The sequence below is a fragment of the Myotis yumanensis genome, unplaced genomic scaffold (genome assembly GCF_028538775.1).
Source record: "Myotis yumanensis isolate MYYU_CA2020_CCGP unplaced genomic scaffold, mMyoYum1.0.hap1 SCAF_6, whole genome shotgun sequence".
In the NCBI taxonomy this organism is placed as follows: Eukaryota; Metazoa; Chordata; class Mammalia; order Chiroptera; family Vespertilionidae; genus Myotis; species Myotis yumanensis.
In genome coordinates, this window is record NW_027223757.1 from 60,169,175 (window position 1) to 60,189,186 (window position 20,012).

A 20,012-nucleotide genomic window follows, 5' to 3' on the forward strand; every position below is an offset into this window, starting at 1 on the left:
TTTTAAAAATCTAATTTATAACCACTTATTTTAAATGGTGGGTTGATGAAGCAATAAAACTTTTAAGATCTCTTCCATTGCCTTTTAGTATCTATTACATGGAAATATTTTAAAAGTAAATATATTTTATGACATGCACAATTAATGACCCATTTTAGAGAATAAGAGGCCTATATTGAATAACATTATAAAACATAGTCACATGGGAATAGCTGATACTGATGGATTATAGGAAAGAAATATGACTCATAATAATCTGTCACATGTTAAGACTCTTAAATTTAGTTAATCATTATATTTAGAGATCCACTTAAAATGCTCATTTAAAAATATTCTTGAAAATCTTTTAAGTACAAGATCTTCATATATTCAACTTTTGTATGTTTCATATATTTGGTAAATTGCTAAGGAAGTGAGTTATTTTCAACAGTTTTTATTTCCATGGAGTTCAAGAGAATGCCCAGTCTCCATAAATAAAAAGTAAATAAAGGAAATGTATCAGAGAGTTGCAAAACAGCATCATCATGCTTCTGAAGAAACTTCTTGATTTCTTGATCATCATGCCCCAAACTCAAAGTATTGCCTTCTTCCTTTTCCTTTTGAAGAAGCTGCTCCAGAACCCAAAAGAGGGAGAAAATATTTTCATAGCGTGAAGCATCATAACTGGCTTGCACCTACAAATAAACAACACGCTCCTTTTAAAAAAATATTGGTTGTAGCTCAAATCAGAAAAAAGCCAAATAAGGTGATTACATTTTCAGATAAAAAATAAATACAGTTGACCCATGAACAACACAGGAGTCAGAGGCACTGACCCACCCTCCCCCCATACAGTTGAAAATCCACGTGTAACTTGTGAAAACCCCCAAATTTAAGTTGTCCTTTGGGATCCAAGGGGATTGGTTCCAGGACCCTGAGTGGGTAGAAAATCTACATATGCCCAAGTCCTATATATAATAGGGTGTAGATTAATGCATAGAGTCGACTCTCCGCATAGGCGGACTCCCAACCATAGACAAAAAACAGTGCAGGTATTTAATGAAAATAATCGGCATTTAAGTGAACCCACAGAGTTCACACCCATGTTGTTCAAGGGTCAACTGTATTTGACTTAATACCTCTGTCGTCTTGTTCCTTTTCGAGAACAAAGGAGAAAACTTGACAATCTTGTATTACTTTTTTCTCTTGCTGGTTTACAAAGCTCTAAATCCTTTCTCTGCATTATTGCTACAATTTATTACTCAGATGATTCGGAGAATACTTGGCAAAGAGGCTTACACATACCAAGTTCTGTGTGTTTATTTCAACATTTCATCAAATACTTCCCATCAATAATACTCTTGCCAAGGATAATATAAGGATTTTTAGGGGAAGGATTTTAGGAACATGTTTCACTGTACAACTCAGTCTTAGAGCAGTTAGAGTTATGATCTGTAAGTGACCAGACATGATTGCATCCTGAGTCTACAGAAATCAGGGAGTAATAGGATTAGATTGTGTGGAATTGGATACGTGGTCATGAGGGAAAATGTAGATGTGCCTTGTAGAAGTTATTATTTGGCTTAGGTGGCTGAAAATGAGATGGGCAATGGAAAGCCTAACACAAGGGAATACAGGAATCAGTGAAAAGATATAAAATGGCTTTATCATTTACTTATTAAGAAATATGTTAGAAATATTCACCAAATCTATTTGCTGTAATAATACGTAAATGAAGAAACATTCTTTTAGAGCCCAGAGAAATGTATTCTTCTAATAAAGAGTCAAAATATATAGATAACTAATCAAATTTAAATTTAATAAAGGCAATTTAAAAACAACTAGGAAACTGTAGACCAGTCTCATTTATGACTATATACATTTCCAAGTTTTATGACTATAGACACATGATTCCAAACAATGACATTTAATCCAGTAATGTAATCAAGCAGGATTTCTTTTTAGGTGCTTCAATAATAGGAAGTCTTATCAATATAATCCATCATAACAAATTTAAGGGGAAAAACTATATGATCGTGTCAATAGGTACAGAAAAATTTTTTTGTTTTGTTTTCAGTTACAGTTTACATGAAATATTGTATTATATTCAGGTGTATAGCATAGTGGTTAGACAATCATATACTTTGTAAAGTATTCCCCCTGATATTTCCAATACCCACCTGGCACCATACATAGTTATTACAGTACTATTGACTGTACTTTATGCTGTACTTTATATCGCTATGACTATTTAGTAACTACCAATCTGTACTTCTCAACCCCTAATACATAACATTGTATTAGTTTCAGATATCAATATATATGAAAGCCTAAGCAACCTTTATGACTGAACGACTGGAACGACCAGTTGCTATGATGTGCACTGACCACCAGGGGGCATATGTTCAATGCAGGAGCTGCCCCCTGGTGGTCAGTGTGCTCCCATAGCCAGAAGGGGTTCATGGTTGGTGAGCGCAGCTGTGGCAGTGGGAGCCTCTTCTATTGCCGCAGCAGCGCTACCAAGCAGCAGCAGTGGCAGGTGCAGCGGGGCGGGGATGAGCAGCAGCGGAGCTGAGCCTGGCCCCGGCTGGGGCTCCTCCCTGGTCTCCTGCTGCTTTGGCACTGCTATATCCTCCCTCCCCTGAAGGGTCCCAGGTTGTGAGATGGTGCAGACCAGGCTGAGGGACCCCGCCGGTGCACAAATCCATGCACCAGGCCTCTAGTACAATATAATGATTTGATATGTGTATATATTGCAAAATGATCTCATAAGATATCCAGTTGACATCCATCAACATATACAGTTGCAAAAATGATTTTTTCTTGTAATGAGAACTTTTTTACTTAGTCCCCCAAACCACTCCACTTCTGGCAACCATCAGTCTGTTCTCTGTATCTATGAGTCTGTTTCTGTTTTGTTTGTTCATTTATATTGTTCTTTAGATTCCACATATAAGTGAAGCCATATGGTAATTGTCTTTCTCTGATTTATTTCACATAATATTCTCTAGGTCCATCCATGTTGTTGCAGATGCTAAAATATCATTTTTTATGGCTGAGTAATATTCCATTTCATAGATATATCACCACATTTTTGTCCACTCATCCAGTTGATGGATACTGCGGTTGCTTCCATAGCTTGACTATTGTAAATATTGCTGGCAATGAACATAAGGATACATATATTCTTTTGAATTAATGTTTTGGGTTTCTTTAGATATATTCTCAGGAGTGGAATTGCTGGGTCATAAGACAGTTCCATTTTTAATTTCTTGAGACAACTCTGTACTGCTTTCTACAGTGGCTGCACCAATCTGCATTCCCCCCAACAGTGCACAAGAGTTCCCTTTTCTCCACCTCCTAGCCAACACCTATTGTATTTTGATTTATTGATGATAGCCATTCTGACAGGTGTGAGGTGATATCTCATTGTGGTTTTAATTTGCATTTCTCTGACGATTAGTGAGTTTGAGCATCTTTTCATATGACTATTTGCCATCTGTATGTCTCTAGAGAGGTGTCTATCAGGCTCTTTGCCCATTTTTTAATTGGGTTGTTTAATTTCTTGGTGTTGAGTTGTATGCGTTTTTTTTATAAATTTTGGATATTAACCTCTTATCAGATGTATCACTGGTGAATATTTCTCACGGCACTCAAAGGTTCTGTTTTCTCCACATGCTTCCAATACTAGTTTGTTTTTTTTGTTTTGTTTTATTTTGTTTTGTTTGTTTCTCTTTTTGAAAATAGCCATTCTGACAGATGTGAAGTGATATCTTATTGTGGGGTTGATTGGCACTTTTCCGATGATTAGTGATGTTGAGCATCTTTTCATGTACAGGTTGGCCATATGTATGTCTTCTAGGTAAAAATGTCTATTCAGATCTTTCCATTTAAAAATCAATTATTTTCTTACTGTTGTTTTATACAAGTTCTTTATATATTTTGGATATTAATCCCTTAACAGGTCTATGATTTGAAAGTGATTTCTCCCACTCAGTAGGTTGCCTTTTCATTGTTGATGTTTTCCTTTGCTGTGCAGAAGCTTTTTAGTTTGAAGTAGTCCTATTTGCTCATTTTTTATTTTGGTGCAAATCCAAGAGTAATTTTCAAGACAAATGGCAAGGAGCTTACTACCTATGTGTTTTTTTTTTTTAGGAGTTTTATGGTTTTGGGTCTTACATTCAAGTTTTAATCCATTTTGAGTTGATTTTTGTGTATGGTGTAAGATAGTGGTCCAATTACATTCTTTTGCATGTTACTGTCCGGTTTTCCCAGCACCATTTATTGTCCTTTCCCCGTCACATATTCTTGGTTCCTTTGTCATCCTATATAATAAAACCCTAATATGCAAATCGACTGAATGGCAGAATGACTGGTCACTATGACGTGCATGGACCACCAGGGAGCAGACGCTCAATGCAGGAACTGTCCTCTTGTGGTCAGTGCACTCCCACAGGGGGAGCGCTGCTCAGCCAGAAGCTAGGCTCATGGCTGGCCAGCGCAGCAGTGGTGGCAGGAGCCTCTTCTGCCTCGAAGGCAGCGCTAAGGAGTGGGCCTAAGCCAGCAGGTGGACATCCCCTGAGGAGTCCCAGACTGCGAGAGGGTGCAGGGTGGGCTAAGGAACACCCCCCACACCCAGTGCATGAATGTCATGCACTGGGCCTCTAGTAAGTATGTGAGTTTATGCCTGGACTCTCTGGTTGCATTGATCTATGAGTCTGTGTTTTGACAATAACATTATTTTGATTACTATAGCTTTGCATATAGTTTGAAAAGAGGGAGCAGGATACATCTAGCTTTGTTCCTTCTCAAGATTGCTTTGCTATTCAGGGTCTTTTATGGTTACATACAAATTTTAAGATTGTTTGTTCTATTTTATACTTTCTTTTAAAATGCTTATAATATTAATTACTTCTGCCCTCACATTCCCACAAATTGGACTATACATTATTAGATGAATACATCTAATGTCTATATGCTGATTCCCTTGATGTGGAATGGACTCTATCATCAATAATTAATTACTAGATCTTTGGTCAGCATTTAGTGACCACTAAAGATACCAGGTATCTGGATCCCACCATTTTTATAGATTTGAATTTTTTAGCTTATATTCTGGTTGTTTATATATTTGTTTTATCATCTGTTGAGATTCTACACATGTTGAGTAAAGCTAATGTGTTCCCGTCCCTACAGTTTCTATAATTCCTAGAACAATGTCTTTCTTGTCCATAGTAAATCTCAATATACATTTCTTGTTTTGAATTGAACAGGAATTGTAGTGACTTAAAAGGTACCTCTACAGACACATGCAGTAGTGCCCCCTTATCTACAGATTTGTTTTCTACAGTTTTAATTACCCATAGTAAACTGCCTTCCAAATTATTAAATGAAAAATACAGAAATAAACAATTTCAAAGTTTTAAATTGCACACCTCAGTAGCGTGATGAAATCCCATGCTGTTCTGCTCCATCCCTCCTGGTACATGAATTACCCCTTTGTTCAGCATTTCCATGCTGTGTAGGCTACCAGCCCCTTAGTGGCCCTCTCAGTTATCAGATTCACTATTACAGTATTTCAGAGCTTGTGTTCACGTAACCCTTATTTTATTTAATGGTCCCAGAGTGCAAGAGTAGTGATGCTGGCAATTTGGATATGCCAAGGAAAAGCTATGAAGTACTTCTTTTAAGTGAAAAGGTGAAAGTTCTCAATTTAATAAGGAAAGAAAAAAATCATATGCTGAGGTTGCTAAAATGTATAGTAAGAACAAATACTCTATCCATGAAATTGCCCAATTTATAAATGAAACTTTATTATAGGTGTATATGTATAGGAAAAGCATAATATATAGAGAGTTCAATGCTATCTTCAGTTTCAGGCATCCACTGGGGGTCTTGAAATGTTATCTCCCACTGATAAGGGGGGATTACTGTATTGATTATTATCAGTGGCATTTTTCCATATAAAATTATTTTTAACACTTTATTCCAAACTAAAAAAATTTTTGCAGTATGTATTTAACCTGATCATGTGAGCAATGCTTAAATATTTTTTTTAAACCTGCTTAGTAATGATCATGAATAGTCCAAATTCCTGTATGAGATAATAGGTAATTCTTCTTGGAACTATTATTATAAACTTATATACTTATTTAAACATTAACAGAAATTAGGCAGTACTTAAATGCAAATTCTATAGCAAAAAGGCACATTTATTTCATTTAATTTGAAGCTTTAACTACAGCAGGGTAGAGTATTTTAGAATGACAATAATAGGTAGAGCAGTGCAAATGATTTTAGAGTTCACCTCTGTTGATATTAGCTATATATTCTAGTGTTTATTCTGTTGGGCCATACATTGGGGTTTTGTGAACCAAATGGTTATTCTTTTTTGAAGTTACTTAGTTTACTTTTTAGTTAACCTTGGTTTACATGTAGAACATATTTTTATAAACAGTTAAAAATTGCCAAGTGCCGAAACCGGTTTGGCTCAGTGGATAGAGCGTCAGCCTGTGGACTGAAAGGTCCCAGGTTCGATTCCGGTCAAGGGCATGTACCTGGGTTGCGGGCACATCCCCAGTAGGAGATGTGCAGGAGGCAGCTGATCGCTGTTTCTCTCTCATCGATGTTTCTAACTCTCTATCTCTCTCCCTTCCTCTCTGTAAAAAATCAATAAAATATATTTTTTAAAAAAAATTGCCAAGTGTGTTTATCATAAAGAGAAGTCTCCCTCCCAAGAGAGGCCATAGCATCCGGGCAATTTCAGGGCATGTGTGTAAAGCACGCAGACTGGGTCTTGGCACCTTTCCATTGGCTTTGAGACTCGCACTCTGGGCATGTTTACCTGGGGTCCTTACTATAGTGTCTCATTTCTCCATGTGGTTTTGGGCTTTGCTTTTTACGTTTACCAGAACTTATCTATCTTGGGTCCCACCTTTGTCCTAAAGGCCTGTTCTCATAATAAGTAATTGGATAAACTCTCTTGTTCCAAAATATTGACAGCCTGTAGAATATTAATTTGAGACAGTATGCATTACCTTACATGCCCTCCCTCTCAGCATGACTAAAATGCATGTCTGTGGGGGAGGTCTTTCTTGTAGTCACCAAATACCATCACTCTGGAAGCTGCCTGCTCTGCTTAGAGACTTTCAGAATTACTGCATTGCCTGAATCAAAAGTAAAGTAAATGGTATTAAGATGATGGCTTTTACTCTTCTATATTCTGGTGTAATTGCTACATTCTCGGCATCACATTAGACTGAACTACACTATGTTAGAAAATACCCAACACAGGAGGAACATGCCCACCTGGAAAATACCCAGGTTTTTTGCCTGAACACCCTGTGGGGAAGATGGAATGAACTTCAGTCACAAGCATCAGGGCTGTGTCTGTCTGATGCATTACTACCAGTTTATCTCTTTATCTAGGTCTTTTAGGATTGAGGGAGCCTTCAGAGGAAGCGTCTATAGTCCCATGACTACATCTTACGACCCAATCCTGTTTAGACAGCAGGGAACATTCAGAAGAGGACATACTTTCTTGAAGAAAAATCATCATATATTTTGTAGAACATTTTAGAATTGAAACATTTTATTTTTCTATTCTTGAGCTGGGCTTGCGAAAGTCAAAGTATATAAATATTTTTAAATGGTGAGAAAATATTAATATTTCTATACATGCTGCTTTCACTTTAAAACTTAGATTCTGAAGTTAAGGCTATAGACATATTATACCAGTTTCCTAACTAGTTGGGATTCAGATATTTTTGCAAAGACGTACTATCCTTGAAAAAGACACTGCTACTTGCTCACCCACATCCATTTTTTCCCTTCCTTTTTCATCTGTCAACCTCAGTTCTGTTCCTGGTGACAATGGATCAACTAAAAGTGTACATTGTCCAGTCTTCCTTAAGGCCAATTCTGGTCCAAGAGCTGTAAACAGAAGTAACAGGGTGGGGTTTCTGGGAACGCTCTTTGTCTTCAATACCAGATGGACTCTTGTGGAACGTACCTTGTGCCTTCCCTCTTCACCACTGTTCCTGCTTGCAAGTAGAAGAGCCATCCTGTGAGCGTGAGGATGAGGACCACGCAGGGATTGGCAGGAAGGGCCAGGTTCTGGAGGGCTCTCTGCAGCTCAGTAGTCCCACACAGGGAGCTGTACCTGCCTGTACTATGTTGGGATCCCTTCCTCGATTTTGGCCTTTTATATTTGGGACCTTGAGACTTCATCTAGGCAGGAAGGTGACTAGTCATGTTCCTAGCTTTGAAAAGGTACCGCCTTTTGCTGTCTCTGACACAGAAATGAAAGAGATGCCTAAAGGGACAAAAACAGTCCCATTCCTTGGTAGCAGATAATGGAGGCACTGTACACTGGAGGTGTGGCTTGAAGTTTGGGTGTTTGTATTTAATGCTAAAAAATCTGACCAAGTTCATTAAATTCAACAGTTTAATTGATATGTGCTGGCTGAGGGCATGCAGAGGTGAAGTCTGACACTTTGAGAAATAAGTATGCTGTGAAGGGGTGAAAACACAACACATTTTCTTTGTATTTCTTCAAACTCAAGAGATAAAGAAAATCCGATCATTACAGGGCAGAACATCAAGACAAAAGAGTATAGGCATGTAACCTAAATGTTAAATTCAATGATCACTAACTATAATACACCAATGGTTCAGCATCCTACATGTCAGATTTTATGAGACTATAGCAACTGAAATCAATAGTGTTGAGAAGAATAAATTCAACACAATACTTTAAAGGAAAAGGTCCATTGTCCCATAATAACTAAATGAGAAACATACCCCTGAATTTTAAGAACTTAGCCTTTTTTATCTACTAGACGGCAAAGAAGCAGTAAATTTCAGTCAAGGACCTGAGGAGGAGGAAGTTCACTCTCTATCAGCAGTTACTATGCCCTTTGAGGCTTCTGAAGCCCATGAGAAAGCACTTATAGAGCGGACAGATAACCAGGGGCTTGGCTAGGGCCCTGCACAGTACTGCAACAGTGCGTCAGAGCAGAGTAGAACCACATGCATATCATATCTAATATATATATGCATGTGTAATATATAAAATCAATAAAGCAAAGGAAGCACATATCTAATATATGCTATGTAATATAGTGCATATATTTAATATATTTTGTTGCCTATAATCATATGTCTATCCTATATAATAAAAGGCTAATAAGCAAATCGACCAAATGGCAGAATGACCGGTTGCTATGATGCACACTGACCACCAGGGGGCAGATGCTCAGTGCAGGAGCTGCCCACTGGTGGTCAGTGTGCTCCCACAGGCCTAATCTGTCAGTTGAACATCCCCCGAGGACTCCCGGACTGTGAGAAGGTGCAGGCTGGGCTGAGGGACCCCCCCTGAGTGCATGAATTACATGCTCCGGGTCTCTAGTATTATATAATTACTAGAGGCTTGTTGCACGAAAAGATTTGTGCAATAGGCCTTCCCTTCCCCTGGCTGCCGGCACCGGTTTTCCTCTGGCACCCGGGACCCAGGCCTTCGCTCCGGCCGGAGCCGCCTTTAGTCTTTGCTGCTCCGGCTGGAGCTGCCTTCAAGCCCTTGCTCCGCCGCTTCACGCCTATGTATGCAAATTAACCGCCATCTTTGTTGGCAGTTAATCTGCATATCTCGCTGATTAGCCAAGGGGAGGTGTAGCGAAGGTATGGTCAATTACCATGTTTGTCTATTATTAGATAGGATATATCTATATTATATCATTATAGACTTCTATTATATATACATTATACAATATACATGCATGTGTATTAATACATGAAATCAATGAACTTATGATTGCAAAAGAAGCACACATTCACTTAAGACTATGTTTCCTAAAAAGATTGTGTCATATCCTTTTCCTCTGCCCAACACTTGGATGCCAACCCTTACTGAGGAAGTATAAAGCTAAAGGCTGATCGGAGCAGAAAGTAGATAATTGGGGAAGATTTCATAGATATGAATTGTGAGCCAGGGCTCAAAGGGAGTGTGGGCTATAGAGTGGTGAGTCATCTGATCAAAGTGCTGGGCAAAGAATAATAAAAATGATTCAATGGCTATTAATCCATTTTGCTTTATACAGATAATGGTACAGATATCTACCTTAAATGCTGGATATTGGAGACTGGTTCTAAAGAGCTTGTGTCTAATTTGTGAGGTAACTTAGATAGAGCTCTAAACTATTGACATTACTAACATTTGGGATCTTGATAGTTTACCTTGTTTCCTATGGGGAGTAGTTCAAGTATGCAAGATTTGTACATAAAAACGAGCATGTGAGGAATAAACATAACAGAAAGGATTTTAGAAAATTTGTCATTATGGCCCTTGTTCAAAAATAATGATTTTTCTCACTAAACGATTTTACTTACTTTTCTCAAATCTGTTCCCTGAGACTGAATTTATATAGTAAGGTAATAGGCAAAATGAGCAGACAAAAAAAAAAAAAAAAAAGGCCTATAGTGCAAGAGGACTTTGGACAAGGATCACAGAGAGTGAAAGGGTGGTTTGTATTTGACAACAGTACAGACTGAGTCTCCCAACAAAAACAGATGTGGCAGTGCCTCTTGTTGGTTGAGATCTTTGAGAAAACAGAATGGTATTGAGCAAGGTTTCTTTGTAAAGGAAGGCCATCAACTGAACACATATTCATGGATCTAATAACCCCTGTTGGCCATTTACTAATTGTGTGACCTGGGCAAGTTATTTAACCTCACTAAGCCTTACGTTTTTCCTCATCTAAAGCTTAGAAATAGTAACAGTTACTCCTTCACTGGGTTGTGCTGAGAGGATTACATTAAATCATACATTGAAAACATAGCACAGGAGCACAGATTTTTTGAATAAGTATTATCTGTTATCATCATAATCACCATCATTAAGTTTTTTTCCCCAAAGTGAAAGAGCCCCTATTCCTAAGGTACTCTGCACCTAGAAGAAGACTACTTACTGGCATTATTCAAGTAGTGTGCTGTGTCAGTTACTGGACACATCTCAAGTTTATTGCGAATTGTTCTAGAGCTGTGTCAAGAATCTGAGGCAGCACTACTTTCCTCTATCAAGGAAATCCTTCAAAGACAGTAGTAATCTAGCAGATAATTCTTTTTGCATAAAAGAGTGGTGCTGAGGAAGCTAAATGTAAGATGATTATTATAAAGCCCTTCTGATATTAGAAAGCCATATGGATATGAACATCTGCAAAAGAGTCCTCCCCAGACCTTACTCCAAACCCCTATCAACATCATATTTAAAGAGCTAGCTTGATTGTCTCTCTTTAATGTTATATTCTCCAATTATCTGACTAGTGTTAGATGGGTCAACTTATTCAAGTTCTATTCTAGAGGCCAGTTCTATTCTGAGTCCTAAACACAAGTAACATGTTCTTTTGGTGACTCAATAATATCATAGATTAGACCCTAATACTTTGATGTTTTATATTTGCATATTCCTGTGGTTTGACTCCTACCTACCAGCAGACTGGTGGATATGATGATAAGATAGATTCCACATTGATTTTAATACATGGACATAGCATTTTCCTGTTCTAATAGGTCTCTTGAGTCAACTTTAAAAAGCTTTATGCTGCATCCCCACTGCTTTCTTGGGATCTGTAGCCTCAATTTGGGGTCATCAATCCCACTCACTAACTTTTCCACTACTTTATAGTATAATATTAAACTTGGTCTAAATCTGGAAATCCCCTTCAAAATAAATTTGAGAAGCAAATATATCATTTATGAGTCTGGACTTTTATCACAGTAATTCTTAACAAAACAATACAAACCAGATGATTTGGTTATTATTATAAGTCTATTAAGTGAAAGAACAGGGCTCAGAGACTGAAATAAAAGCAGCTGAGTTCTTTAAGGACTAATTCTGCTGGGAGTACTCAGCACTTTAAAATTTTATGGTTCTCCCTGCCTTGCACTCCCCTCTCCCTGTTCAGTCCTATTACAAACATTTATTGTGTACCCTCATGTGCCATACCCTGCGGTAAGTGCTACAGATAGAGATGAACAGGACAGGTTCCCTACCTGTATAAGAACTCTAGTATGCATCTCTAAGGAGACAAAGAAGTAAGTAAATCATGACAGTGCAGAATGCATGCGCTAAGGGCTATAAAAGAACTCCAAGGAGAATTGAGTGATTTGGTGTGAGACCATGCTAAAGGGCAGGAAATGACTTCAATCATGAATGATGATCCTGCAGGTTTGCTTCCTGCTAGGTGGGATGGCAGGATGCTTTGGGAGATGACTTGAAAATTACTGTCAGCATAGGTAAAACACCTGTCTCTGGTAAGAGAATATGCAGTGAAGCAAAGGAGAGGCAGAGAGCTTTAAAGGGGCAGCAGGGAGGGTTGTCACCAATCTCTGCAGCAGTTCATTCTGGAGAATCCCTCTGCCTTCTCTCAGGCCGTGGAAATAGATTAGATAACTGGTGTGCACAGTCAAGGGCCAAATCTCTTCTAAGTGTTAACAAAACCTTTAAGAGTGTAATTGTTTCCATGCAGTCTACAGTCACTTAAATGTTTGATACTTATCTCCTTGAAAGATAGAATGGATAACAAGAGGAAGCAGGAAAGTAGTATTCTTGGGAGAGAATGCAGTTTCACTAAGTTCAACTATTCCTACCATGTAATTAAGACAGAGCTTGAGAAAAAGAAGCCAAAGCTGATGACATACCGGCTATACACTGGAAACAGATCTAGATGGCCGTTACTGATGAAAAACAAATGTCCAAATAGCCACTGGGGGTAAAATCAACAAGGAACATTCTTCTTTAGGATTCTAAATAAAAGATTATCCAAGACAGCATCAAAACCTGACCAACCAGGCAGAAGGCAGGAGCTAGAATAGATTTTTAGAGGAGCATCAGTGACTGCCCAACCAGGCAAAAGACAGAGGGTTAAAACAATTTCCTAGAGGCTGCTTAGCTAAGCGTTGATGAATGTGCCCAAGTAAGGAAGTAAATATACAATGTATGTATATTTTAAGAGCACTGGATCTAGAGCCCAGGATCAGTGACAAGGCGGTGGGCTGAAAAGTGACCAGATCCTTTCCAATAATTTTGCTTAGAGATTGAAAGTCGAATTTGATTTGTCTCAGATAGTCTACTTATTCTCTCCCAAAGGCCAACTGAGCAGGGTTGGGTTTGCAGAAATAAAAAGCCAACACATCTTTCTGTTTTTCTTTCTATTTTCAATATGTATCACCACTAACTCAATGAAACCAGTGTATTAGAACTTGCTATCAAAGGCTGAGTGGAACGGCCTAACACAGAGGGAGGTTTAGAAACATAATGGAGAAAACACTATGTTATCAACATTTTATCTTTTTATCGCAATAGAGACTGGGCCTAGAGCAAAGTAAATAATATATTTTTCTTCTTTTTTAAAAAAACAATCGACCACCATTTCTCATTTTTTAAAAAACAGGTGTTTTTGAGATAGAATTGACACACAGTAAAATTTACCCTTTTTAAGTAGTTTTATGAATTTGATAAATTACTTCTAAGAGAGAACTATTACAGAAATAATCTTTGAATAAAGAAAAAGCAGTCATGCTACAACTATATGATATTGTTTAAAAACATTTTAAATGTTTGTTACCGTCTATCTAGTTGATTTTTTATTAAAATATATATATACAACATTTAGTGTATTTTTTCACTACTACATAAAATATTTCTCTAACAACTATAATTTTGTTATCTAAAAATATTTCAGAGAAACTTTTTTTTCCCCACCCCCCCTTTCTTTTTTTTCTTTTTTTTTCCCCACCCCCTCAGAGAAACTGTTAAAAAGAAAAGTCCATATGTAATGTGGAAAGCTTAGGAGAAGGAACTAGTCTTCAAACTATGAGTTTTTCTGGTTTTGTTATTGGAGAATAACTTGTCTTTTCTTTCCCTGTTGCTAGTGGGAGTATGATTCTTGGGGTATCGCTGGAAGCAGCATTTCTAGAGGTCGCCAGGGGAGGATGAGATGTGGTAGAAAGCTCTAATTCAGTGGAATTATATTCCTGCATTGCAAAACTCCCATTTCCCTTAGTCCAGTCATAGAAGAGGTATAGCTGGGGTTTTAGTAAAACTAGAAGCAAAGTCAATATCCAGAGTTTCCTTTCCATGTTGGATCAGATCCAGTGTAGCATCAGGCTAGTTGCAGTCCATTGTGTGTGGAGATCCACATGGCCATGGGCCACACAGGAAAATGCCAGGGAGCCAAGCATGCTAAGAGGAACCAAGAGAGTGAACTTCTTTGTTCAGGGGATTATATACCCCAAATTTTCTGAGAGCTTGCAGTGGCCATGCCCATTCTGGCCAATGACTTCTGTTCCCAGGTGTGACTGACAGTAAGCGCCTTTCCTAGTCATCCCAACTTTACTGGGCTTGCATCTATCTTCCCTTTGTCCAGTCCCCCTTTGGAGGGAACATGCCTGTAATGTCTGGCCTTCCATTTTTTTCTTTCCTATTATTAATAACTAGCTAAGTACAATGGTATCGATTTAACTTTTTTCATTATCTTTGTGCTGAGAAGATGCTGGGTAAATTGATCTGTCACAAAATGCTAAGTGGACCTAGAGCAAGCATGTCAAACTCCCGGCCGGTGGGCCGCATGCCTCATTTATTTAAAAGCTCATGTGGCCTGCTGGCTGCAAGTTTGACATGCTTGACCTAGAGATAGCTTTCTTATCTTAGTATCTGGTGAGAGTCACTACCTGATGACAAATGTTTAAAAAAAGAAAGGAGTAAAGAACCAGAGGAAGTCTTAGGCTTTCATTCCTTCTTCTTCAAATGCCATTTCCTCAGTAGCTACTGCCAGCTACAATGCTGAGACGGAAATTACATAACATCAGCAAGTATGGCTTTAAATCCTTTAGGCATCTCAGTTCAAGGTAGAATTACACATAAATGACCAGGATACAATGGGATATATATCACAAGAGGGTAATGTCCATGGAATTACTGAAGCGGCATTGCTGCTGAATGAGTTACAGTAAAACACATGAATATGGAAAGTTAGTGCATTATGGGAAATTCACATGTTAACTTAAATGTACTGAAAATAAAACAAGTAGAAGAACAATTTAGCATACTTATACTAATAAACAGGTTAAAGTGATGCTCATCTTTTTCAGACACATACTACAAAACCAAAATCAAGTGTTCTGAAGAAACACTTGCATTTATAAGACAGATCAATTAGTTTACTTAACTAACACTGTGAAGACTTGGGTATATGCTTTACAAGTAATTGTTTTCAGAAAAAAATAATGTTCCCAGTAAGTTCATTGTCATTGGTTAATTTAAAATAACCTTTAGAAAATGGTCTAGCCGTTTTGGCTCAGTGCATAGAGTGTAGGTCCCCAGACTGAATGGTCCCGGGTTCAAATTCAGTCAAGAAAACACTTCTTATGCAGCATAATTTTTCTAGTAATCCTAGAAGATATGATGGACCATCAAACATTACTTATTTGGGGGTTATCTACAGAAAATTACTACGAAACAGTTACTCTTAGCAAGTAGTATAATAGATTAAGTTATATATCTTTTCAAAGATTTAAGTTTTAAGACAACTCATTTAGAGAAAAAGAGTACCCATACCATATGCACAATTTATTTTAGGAAATTGTGTATGTGCGTGTATACAACTGCATATAATTAATATAAACATACTAAGTTGCTTTAATGACCCACAAGTGTGTATGTAATACCTTGGTAACAATAATGTTTTATAAACACAATTCTAAAGCAATTATGGAAAAACCTGCACTGGCCCCCATGAAATAAGACTTTGGTTTGAAGATATTTTTTATAAAAGTTTGGTTAGTAAAAAAAAAAAAAAAAATTCAGTGAGCATGTATTGTATAATGCAGAATTTGTCTGGTCTTTGCCCCTGGTTCCTGGGAGACAGCCTCTAAATCCTTGGGGCTTCCTGAGTATATAGGAGTGTCTTTGTTATTCATGGTGGGCCTTAGGCTCACACTTGAAATTACTAAGGAGATGAGTAAGGAAGGGGTGGTCACCTGAAACACCAAACATGCAAATTAAAGGACTGGGGCATTGAGCCAGCCTGACCTTCAGTGAGGACTGGGGGCTGGAGATTGAGTTCAGTGATGTGGCTAATAATTCCATCTAACACATCTACATAATAAACTCCAATAAAAATTCTGGAAAACATTGCTTGGTGGGGCTTACCAGTTGGTGAACACACCAATATACTGAGCGGGTACCATACCCAGATTCCCACGAGAAGAGGGCATGTATGGTCTATGTTCAGGACCCTTCCAGACCTTGGGCATGCATCTTTTCACTTGGCTGATCCTGATTTGTATCCTTTATCATAAAATAGTTGCGCACTTTCCTTGGTTCTGTGAGTCACTCTAGTTAATTGTCAAACCTGATGGAGGCAGTAGAAACTTCTATCTATTAATTATGCACTTTAGCTAAATATCCATTTCAAATCATTTACAGTGTTCCTCAGGTCAAGTCCTGTGATGATTTATTTATTGTTGAATGCTTCCAGTTTGAACTACTGACAATCAATGGTATTTAATTTACTAATTCATTTTTGCTCGCAAAAGTAGTTAGGCTTTAGTAGCAGGAGGTCATATTCATTCATTCATTTTAGATTTGTGTGTGTGTGAGATGCAAATAGCAAAACATGCAGCAGCCCAGGGCATTAACTCTGCTCTGACATAATAATGCTGACCCTGATAATGCTGCCCCTGATGACCAGTCAGGGCCTGAGTCAACCCAGTCTTTTGAGAGTGGTCACTACAAAGAAGTCATTTGATGCATGTTATTGCTAATATGCTATATTAAATTTTAATTATTAAATGCTGAGTGTTATTAAATGTTCATTCCATTTACTTCCCTTCGGCTCAACATATTATGATGTAATCACTTCTATTTCAAAGTCAATAATATGCAGATTTCAGAAAATTCATATCATGGATTATATTTTCCAATCTTCTTGTTCTCATTTAAAGCAATTTGTTTTATTATCCTATCTAATAATAGACAAACATGGTAACTGACCGTACCTTTGCTACGCCTCCCATGGGCTAATCAGCATAATATGCAAATTAACCAACAAAGATGGCGGCTAATTTGCATAATGCCGGCAGTGTGGGCCAGCGAGAGCGGCCATCCAGGCCCCCGTGTGCCTCCTAAGCCTCACCCCCAGCCGGGACCCCCATGTGCGGCGCTGGGCAGCTGGGTGTGGTGGCGCGAATGGGCCGCCTAAGCCCCGCCCCCAGCTGGGATCCCTGTCTGCGGCCATGGGCGGCGAGGCTTGGAGGCGCAATCGACCCGAGGAAGCCCTATTCTTGCAGGAATCCCCCTGCAACGAGCTTCTAGTGTCTAAATAAAAAGAAAAGATTTGTGAGAGGCCAGAGAATCATTCTCACATCTTCCAGATGTCTTCTTTTAGAACACGCCCTGGGTAAGGAGCACTAAGAGGGCCATTCTTAGTGCTCCTCACCCAGGGCATGTTCTAAAAGAAGACATTGACTCCTGGGTTCCTGGAGTGGAGCATTTCACCCTCCCCAACACAAACCGCTTAGAGAACAGACTGAGTCAACAGAACAGACTGCTCCCATCAGTCACAGAAACTGATATTTTCAAAACATCCATTTTTCAAATGGCCAGAGTTGACATTTCTGATAGTCAATATTTAAGACTGTTATTCCAGTTTAAACTATTAGCCATGTATTTGAGTATGTATGTCAGTTATAAAGGTTGGCAAATATAAGCCTGTGAGGAAATCTTCCTTTGTCAGCCACTATCACCTGGATGACATTTAGGGAAAATGGCATAATATCTTTCTTCTGAATACTGGCATTTCGACTCTCAAAAGATTATCACTGAAATATTTGGCCATGGAAATCTGAGCAATGCTATCTGTTAATGGCCTCCTATCAACCTAACTTGGAAGGATCATATGAGACTTGGAAGGAAATATAATTAATATAATACATAATATAATATTTCATATGTAATATACTGTATATTCCTGTTTGTAGCTAGTGACAATGAAAGTGTGATGACACTAACATCTGAAATTTTCACTCAGTATTTCCCTTTTTATTTTCCTTCTTTTCTTCACCTCCCTCCATTTCACACATTTTCTACTTATTTTTCTCAATCCCTGAGAGATGTTGCCTTTGGAGTTGTTAGGGTATTCTGTCTCATATTTTCCTAAATCAGGATGATTCGTATTTTTAATAGCTTTAACTGATCAGTAAACAGATGTGTTGGCAGCAATACTGTGGGTTTACTATTATTAGATACTAGAGGCCCGGTACACGAAATTCATGTGCTAGGGGCGGGGGTAAGCTGTCAGTCGGACATCCTTAGCACTGTTGCGGAGGCGGGAGAGGCTCCCACAACTACCACTGCACTCGCCAGCCCGGCTTCTGGCTGAGCAACACTTACCCTGTGGGAGCACACTAACCACTAGGGGGCAGCTCCTGCATTGAGCGTCTTCCTCCTGGTGGTCAGTGTGCATCATAGCGACCAGTCGTTCTGCTGTTCAGTTGATTTGCATATTAGGGTTTTATTATATAGGAGTAGAGGCCCGGTGCACAAAAATTTGTGCACTCGGGGGTCCCTCAGCCTGGCCTGTGCCCTCTTGCAGTCTGGGATCCCTTGGAGGATGACCACCTGCTGGCTTAGGCCCGCTCCCAGTGGGATTGGGTTTAAGCTGGCAGTCAGACATCCCTCTGGCAGCCCAGGAGCCCTTGGGGGATGTCCACTTGCCAGCGGGGAGCAGGCCTAATCTCCAGTCGGACATCCTTAGCGCTGCTGAGGAGGCGGGAGAGGCTCCCACCACCACCGCTGTACTGGCAGCGTCAGACTGGCTTGTGGCTGAGCAGAGTTCCCCCTGTGGAAGCGCACTGACCACCAGGGGGCAGCTCCTGAATTGAGTGTCTGCCCCCTGGTGGTCAATGTGTGTCATAGTGACCAGTCATTCCCAGTCTTTCTGCTGTTAGGGTCAATTTGCATATTACCCTTTTATTATATAGGATAGAGGCCAGGTGCATGGGTGGGGGCCGGCTGGTTTGCCCTGAAGTGTGTCCCGGATCAGGGTGGGGGTCCTGCTGGGGTGCCTGGCCAGCCTGGGTGAGGGGCTGAGGGCTGTTTGCAGGCTGGCCAAGCCCCACAGCGGGGACCCTCACCCCATGAGGGTGTGGCCAGCTGGGGTGAGGGGCTGATGGCTGTTTGCAGGCTGGCCACAGCCCCTTCAGGGTGGAGGTCCCTGCTGGGGTGCCTGGCCAGCCTGGGTGAGGGCCTGAAGGCTGTTTGCAGGCTGGCCAAGGCCCCCAGCGGGGACCCTCACCCCATGAGGGTGTGGTCAGCCTGGGTGAGGGGCTGATGGCTGTTTACAGGCTGGCCAAGCCCCCCCAGCTGGGACCCTAACCCCATGAGGGTGTGGCCATCCTGGGTGAGGGGCTGATGGCTGTTTGCAGGCTGCCCATGGGAAGCAAGTATCTGAGGTTTATTTATCTTCTATAATTGAAACTTTGTTGTCTTGAGCAGAGCCCAGGGCCAGCCAGGGCAGGCAGGAAGCTTGGCTTCCTCCATTGCCGGGGCACCAAAGCCTCCTGCTTGCTCCAGCTCCGTGGCTGCCAGCCGACATCTTGGTTGGGTTAATTTGCATATAGTCGCTCTGATTGGCTGGTGGGTGTGGCTTGGGGCATAGCAGAGGTGCGGTCAATTTGCATGTTTCTCTTTTATTAGATTAGATTGCCTAAGGAGAGGTGACTTTAAGGGAAGGTAGAGAAAACCAATATTTATTGAGTACCAATTGTAGTTCAGGCACAGTGCTAGGCATTTTACATATGACTTCTTATTTAAACCACAATGGGTTAGGTGGTGGTACTGTCACTGTTTTATATAAAGACACAGTGAAGCTGGGCTGCGTGTGTCATGATGGAGCTGTGATTCCCTCCGGGTCTTTATGGCTCTGAATCTGTGTTCTTTCTTATTCTAAATTTTAGTATCTTGTGGTGTGACCTTG

General features: G+C 39.7%; 1 protein-coding gene across 1 annotated transcript in view; it reads right to left on the reverse strand.

Moving 5' to 3' along the window:
* Nucleotides 1-404: 404 nt before the first annotated feature.
* MEI4 (meiotic double-stranded break formation protein 4) overlaps nucleotides 405-20,012 on the reverse strand; it is a 123,137-nt gene continuing 103,529 nt past the window's right edge. The window contains exon 4 of the mRNA XM_070419333.1: nucleotides 405-674. Coding sequence (XP_070275434.1) covers nucleotides 405-674 — 270 coding nt within the window. The remainder of the gene's footprint in view (nucleotides 675-20,012) is intronic.